The sequence below is a fragment of the Myotis brandtii genome, unplaced genomic scaffold (assembly GCF_000412655.1).
Source record: "Myotis brandtii unplaced genomic scaffold, ASM41265v1 scaffold316, whole genome shotgun sequence".
Taxonomy (NCBI): domain Eukaryota; kingdom Metazoa; phylum Chordata; class Mammalia; order Chiroptera; family Vespertilionidae; genus Myotis; species Myotis brandtii.
In genome coordinates this window covers 1,166,836-1,174,185 of record NW_005362116.1, presented here as the reverse complement: position 1 = coordinate 1,174,185, position 7,350 = coordinate 1,166,836, and the positions used below count along the sequence as shown (strand labels likewise).

At 43.8% G+C, this 7,350-nt stretch overlaps 1 protein-coding gene across 1 annotated transcript in view; it reads right to left on the bottom strand.

The window, feature by feature from the left end:
- Positions 1 to 7,350, bottom strand: part of LOC102261892 (voltage-dependent calcium channel subunit alpha-2/delta-3-like) — a gene marked incomplete at its 3' end in the record, with an annotated part of 535,527 nt that overhangs the window by 421,234 nt on the left and 106,943 nt on the right. Inside the window, exons 2-3 of the mRNA XM_005870310.2 lie at positions 7,128 to 7,321; positions 6,730 to 6,811 (exon numbers count right to left, since the gene is read on the bottom strand). Of these exons, the coding sequence (XP_005870372.2) occupies positions 6,730 to 6,811; positions 7,128 to 7,321 (276 nt within the window). The remainder of the gene's footprint in view (positions 1 to 6,729; positions 6,812 to 7,127; positions 7,322 to 7,350) is intronic.

The following is a 7,350-nucleotide window of genomic DNA, read 5'->3' as shown; positions in this document are numbered from 1 at the left end:
GGGGGGGGGGGGGGGGGGGGGGGGGGGGGGGAGGCAAACTGAGGACGGCCTCTCGCACAGTGGGTTTTCCTGGACCCAATGAGCCCTCGGCTTGCCTTAATGCTCTATTATTATCTTGAAAGTCTTCATAATTTTTTAACAAGAGGTCTCATGTTTTCTTTTCACACTGGGCCCTGCAAATTATGTAGCTGGTCCTGGTTTGAGCACATCCTCAGCTTCCAGCTGCTTATAAAATCTCAGATGCTGGACAAATCCACGCCTGGTGGACCGGGTCACTCGGTTCTGTCCTAGCTCCCTGGTGTGCTCCCTCGGGCCCTGCTCTCCAGCAGCACAGAGGACAAGAACAGTCCTCCTGTCAGCAGGCAGCATCTGGCACATTCTGCGATGAGCAGCATCCATTCTTATTGGAACACACATGCACACACAAACTTAATAAGTATAATGGCAATGACATGTGCAAGCCCCGAATATCGACTGGCAGTGGCTTCACGAGAAATGGATAACCCAAGACCATCCACAGCCCTGCCCAGCTTGCCTGTCCAGGGCATTTACATGAATAGCAGCTCTTTTAACCTTGGGAGGGTAGTTTTCCAATAGCAAATGCACAAAGTGAAGAAATAGCCAACTATGTCTTGTCAAGAGATAATGCTCTCCTTTCCAATTTGGCCTTGAAATGCCCAGTTTGGTTTCTGAGTTATTTTCATAATCTTGATTTGGGGTAACTGGGGAAGCCATGCAACATATAAAGTTAATACACCCTATAAATGTAATGCCATAGTTAAACTGCCTTGGAATGAGCACCCAGAGAATGTTGTTCAAAGCAAGTGAAAATCAAAATGTTTGCCATTTATTGAAAACATACTAGACCCTTTTCAAAGCTGTATTTGTAAAATAACTTTTTTTCTGAAAAGCAGATGTGCTGGCTATGCAGGTAAAAATCCCCCCAAACACATCAGCTATGCAGATGCCTCGTCTGCTAAGGATGGGGTGTGGCTCAGGTAGAGGACTGTGTCAAAGAGGGGCCCTTAAGTCTGGCTTTACGTTTCAGACACAACCCCCCTCTGTCTACTGGTCTCTAACTGCTCAGGAAAAGCAAGGGACAGCAAGCACCCTCCTCTTCCCCTACCTCGTTTTCTTCCCTTGAAGAAGAAGCTGACTTTAGTGGGCCAAAGAGGGCTGATGAAGATTCTATGTGTTGCCAGGTATGAGGAACTTCTCTTGTTGAATGATGCATAAAAGCATCACTCGAGTCACTGGAGATGAAACACAGGCCACGTGTCTCTTGTATAAAAATTACATTAAAATGGGGGAGGGGGAGGAATCTCATATGCAAATTCATAGACTGGCATCTATAATACCTATTTCATTTTTTTCTCAGTCTCAGCCATAGCAGACCTCTAAGTCACATCATAGTGTCCCAGGAACACACAACCTGTGGACTCCGGAGCCCGTTCTAACAAGCACTGTGACTGCAGAAGATGAGGGCGGTGCCTGAAATAAATGCCTCAGAGGTGCGTTCTTGGATAAAGAAAAGGGCCACTAGTGGGCACCTGCAGTGGGAAATCTGGATTAATGACAGACCTGACGCAAAGGATCCCTGTGAGAATGTACACTTCTCTAAGTAAGCCCAACACCCCGAGCCATTCACTGACCAGCATAAGTGGGAGCATTAAACACCACGTGAGGATCAATCAAAAACTGAAAAAGAAAAAGGCTGAACCCCAAACTTGCACTTATTTGAATACAATAGACCACCTGGTAGGTGCTCAGGGTAATGGTTTTATTCATCCTGATACACAGCTATGTCTTTATCACAGACTGGAAACATTAATTGTGCTTGCCTGTGCCTGACAGATTTCATAATTATTAGGTGGTTTGATATTCATGTGTTTGCCTAACAGCACCCTGGTATTAGAATAAATAAGATAAAATACAATATAAAAGAAAACCAGTTTGATATCACCATAGTAATTGATCACAATTGATTAGCACATGGAAATAAAAGTCTGAAGTTTGCCTCTGACAAGAGCACCATGCCTACATTTTCATTTCCCTTATCTGACTAGCATGTGGAAATCTGAGGAAGAGGCTGTACCAGTTCCTGATGAGAGAAAAAGCAGAGCAGAAGTATACCTGGCAGAAAAGAAAAAAATTTTTGAGGAAAAAGAAAGAGAAATGAATAAAAGGGGCTCAAACCAAAACTGAGCAAAGCCATAAAAAAAGAACTTTCTCTGAACAGCAAGTGACCATGTACCAGTTTATAGATGCAAGTAGATATATGCCTGGGGAAGATGCTCACACTGAATTTTAACTGGTTTACCCTGCCCTGCTAATGTCCTGATGACTGGGCTAATGACACCAATAAACTGCCCTCAAAGTTTGACAATGGTCATTTCCGCCCAGCCGGTGTGGTTAAGTAGTGACCTATGAACCAGGAGGTCACCGTTAGATTCCAGTTCGGGCACATGCCCGGGTTGTGGGCTCGATCCATAGTAGGGGATGTGCACAAGGTAGTGGATCAATGTCTCTTTCCTTCTCCCTTCCTCTCTCTAAAAATGAATAAAAACATATATTTTTTAAAAGTAAAAGAAAGCTGTCATTTCCGAGATTTCAAGACTTTAAAAAATAATCTGCCAGGGAAAAGTCCAGTAACTGAAGTGGTGCCGTGACTTAAAGCATCGGCAGCATAGGGTGAATGCATTAATCTTGCAGGATGACAAATAACTGTATTTATTCAACAAAAATGCTCAGCTAAGTGGCACCTCCCCCATAAAAGCAATCTGTAGGGAGAGCTTCAGGCTTCCTAAGGGCAGCAAGCACTGCTCCCCAATTCCTGACAAGTGTCTACTCCTATTTAATTATTCAAACGTCCATCGATTCCCACATTGATAAAAAAGTCATAATTATCAAAGTGGCTTAAAGAGCCAGCCTTTTACTTTGCTGACTCTGCCCTGTGGAAAGAGACATCAAGTTTGTGTATTAAAGCCGCTCTCTCGATAAATAGTTGATAACACAAAAACCTAGTTGTGCATTCCAAGAAGGGCTGCAAGGGGCATCCAAGGTAAATGTCAATGCTTTCCCAGCATTACTGCCACAGACACACATTACCTATATTTCTGCTGTGTATTTATCAACACAATTCTGGAAAATGCAATTGAAACCCTTCGTTCCCATGAACAAGCATTCCCTGAATGCAGGACTAAATAGAATGAAACACCCAGCTCCTACCAAATTGTCCCCAAGGAGGATGAAATGAGAATCATGCCAGTTTAATGCCTTTTCTTGTGAATGTTAGGGCTGGGGAGCCCGGGAGTTTAACAGCCTAGGTTATCTGACCTACTAGAATGCCTCCCACTGAACCCCGGTATTAGAGGGGTAATGAAGCCATGCCTCCCCCAAAGAACCCAAACAAAGCACATTCTTTGGGGAAAATGAAGCGAGATGGAGGAGCTGAATCCTGGCATGAATATGTCAAATAGGAAAGTTAATTAAAGGGTGAAGTGAATCGAAACCCCTGCAGTATCTGCAGCTCAGGAAGGCAGCATCCAGGCACACAGCCACATACCAGCACCTTCCTTCCCGGGCCCGCGCTCCTGAACCACAGGAAGGCCTCTCAAGATTCAGTCCAGCTCCAACATCCAAGCCCCACGTCCCCCCATTCTGTACTGAAAACACACAACTTCGCTAAAACACGGACTACTGCATTTTATAAAATAAAAGATCTCCTCTTTGTAAGGAACTAATAGGTTGCTATTCCTGTGCTCAGCAAAGACAAAAAGGAGGAAAAAAAATAAGAAAAGTCTGGCAGTGAATACCTAATACATTATCATAAGCTAAAGTAGCAAAAGCCATGGTATGAAATACAGAAACAATTAATGAAATAGTCTCCTTTCTGAAGCCACAACAATGAGGCACATTATTAACTATGTGTATTTATGTTGAAGTCAGTGATAATTCTGCTACCTCCCATTAAATTACCTAATAAGAACCTATTACCAAAATGGCAGTTTTCCCTGTCCTCAAACACCTTAAAATAGATGGCCAATTATTACTTAACTTCTACTCACAATAACTACTTTATAAAGTTTTTGCCTTAGTGCAAAAAGTCCTAAAGTCCCATGCTAAAAATGAGCATACTACATCCATCACAACAGGAAGTGTCAATCAGAGAAACTACACAATAGAGTACATACAATTATACAGTGGCCTGCAGTATACCTCACTTAACTGAAATTCAAGGTTCAATGTCCATGCCTTAAAAATGTAATTACAGTCTATTATGCAACACAGTATTGTCACCTTTGAGTCCTCTTAATACAGTCAGTGTTAACGCATTTTTCAACCAAGTTTTCTCGGTCATTTTGAGAGTATCTTAACTGTTAAAGATGCAATGCTATAATGGAAGGATGCAGAGAGTTTTGACTTAGAGGAGTAATTTCCCATGCAAATGGCCAGAAACTTGAAAATAAAGAAGAGAAAGGCAACCGGCTCCTTGCTTTTCCAAATGATGCTATGCCTCCCACACTCTGAGCACCTCAGATCTTTTCTCATTCATCCTCTGAACTCTCTAAATCAGTGTTCTTTGCTAATTTTTAAAATAGTCATAGTTGGGGGCAATGGAATAAGACGGCCAAAAGATAACTGCAAAAATGGTCCCCAATGTGCATTGTCTAATGTGCCCGGCCCATCATTCATGGAAGTACTTGCCTAGCAAGCCAAAGCCCTGGGTACCTCATGACTCCATGGCCGGTGATTGCAATCCAAGAGCAAGAGCAGATACCCATCCCGGACCCTAATGCTAAGCAACACCTCACCTTCCTCGCATCAGATTACCAAATGCCAGGCAACAGCAAGAACTGACAACAAAGCCATAAACAGCTGGAAATAATTATACAATTGTCAAGCTGCAAAGATGACAAAAGCAAAGCTAGGCTTGTGAATTCACTATCAGAAAGGATGCTGATGAGAAGGTAAGAGAAGCATTTTAACTGTTTCCAATTTGCTATTATAGAGAAGCCAATAATATGGTTGATGGGGTTTTGTGCAGTGCGTGTGAATGTGTGTGTGTGTGTGTGTGTGTGTTTTCACTTCAGAGAGAAGAAAAATATATATTTCATGTGCTCCTACAAAATGTGAACTAGAAGATATGTAAGCACAACTAAAAAAACAGTCACAGGCTCTGAAGTAATGCTTTCAGAGTTGCTACAACTCCACTACAACATGCAGATGAAAAATATTTCTTTAAAGTTATACAAATATTCTCTTCTTTAAAAGCATAAGAAAAATACACAGACAATGCGATAGTCCAGAACTCTCCACATAACACATCTGACACATGGGCAAAACGCCAAGGCAGGGTACAGACTGGTCCAGAGTAAAAGAATACGAGCAGAAGATGCAATCCTTACAAACTGAGAGAAGGTTCACAGGTATGTAAACTATCATCGTCCATAAGGGTACATCAGAGCCTCACATTTTTATCAACTGCCTTTAATTCAATGAACTCCTTCCCCAAATAATGGAGTTGAGCAAACAATCTGCACAGTTTAAAAGAGTATGGCTATTGGCAGTTTTTAAACCAGAATAACATTCTATTATGGGCTGGTATTTTATTACGATATTTAAATTTCATGTGACAAACTGTTTCATATACTGTCCCCAAAAATGCTCCTCTCTGAAGCGGTATGCCATAAATAAAATACGTACTTGGTTACCAGGCAGCGTGCATAACACATATGTTACATTGGCCCAAAAAGCACATTTTAAAATGCTTAAAAGTTAACTTAACAATTTAAGCTGTTTGTACCCATTTTCGGAGAATTATCCCCTCAAGGCCAATTTTGTTTTCTATCTTTAAGAGAATACTTGGATTAATCCTGTTGATTTGTTAACTTGAAACTCTTTTAACCCCTCTAATCTCTCATTCCCGGACCTTTTTTTTTTTCCCCCTTTCTTTTCTTCTTAGAGAGGAGGGCAAAGGACCATATATCACACACTGTAATTTTAAACATAATGCTGTCTGTTTGAATTAAAATTGATGCCGCTCCTGATAAAAGCCTAATAATCAATTCTCCATTCTCATTACTCTCCAGAATTATATGGACGCAGACCAATTTCTTAAGTTTGCGGACCACTCTCCCAGGTTATTACCCGGCAGTGCAGCTGAGTGGAAAGATAACCATATTCATTCTCCTTATCTGTAATGATGTAATGCATCCCAGCCCTGGGTCTAGATGATTGGGGAATAATGGGATTGTACAACTGCAGGGATGACAAACAATAGTGCAGCGTCTCTCTCTGATCCACTGAACCCCAGCCTCACAGGCAGGCGAGGTGAAAGGCACCACCAAATAAGCACGGAGTCTGGACCCCTTGGATGAAGTTAGCATTTTTTGGCCGAGGAGCATCTGCTCTGGCACTGAAACGGCAGTACCGACACCGACACGAGAGGAGAGCTGTGCAGAAGCACTGAGTTTCAGAGCCCCGGCCAGGACAGTGCCTGTGAGTATCCTGCTTTTCTTTGTGTTTAGAATCAAGTGTCATCTAAAAATAGCCAGCTGGTAGGGAGAAGTCACCGCACAGGGCATTGCCAAGAAACCGGGGATCAGGGACACCTCTGCTAACTGATGCTGCCGGGGGTTCACGTTTGTTTGGGAAACTAAAACTGCCTCCATTTTCTGTGCTGGAAAAAAAATCCTCGCTTGCTTCCTGCCACCACAGAAACCTTACCTTTTGCAGAAGCTGGGAGCCGGAGTACTTAGCAGCAATGGATTTTATCTCCCCGCCGAAAGCCGAGGCCCAGAGCTTCACCCTGCAAGGGAAAAGGGCACAGGAACCAATGTAACCCCCGTGTCACAGCCAACGCGCACGCACACGCACCCGCGGGCTGTGGCTGAAGGAGCCGGGAGAAAGATACACAGAAGGGGGGGCGGGGGGAGATGAAAGAAAAAGCACCAAACTGCAGAGCGCAGCGCGGGAGGGGGCGCGAGGGGGGTCACATAGTTCAAAATGTGCAAAGTCTCCCAGGCTGTCTGAAAAGATCACTGGGTTTTATTTGAATAATTGCCCGAGAACTTACCCACCCCAAATGGGTATCACCTGGCCAATACTCGTCAGAAGAAGCCCACCCATCCTCCTCCCCCAAAAGAAGTGAAGGTAGCAACGACGGGGTAAACAACCGGCCCATGGAAGTTGGGTTCAGTAAACAGGCTTCAAAGTTGGCGCTGTCACTTGAGGTGAGCCTCTCCAGGTCCCACTCGCCAGCCCGGGGGTCCGGGCTAGAGGGTCCCACCCCAACCTCGCCGCCCGCCCCGCTCCGCTCCTGGAAGGAGTGCAGGTGCGAGAGGCGAG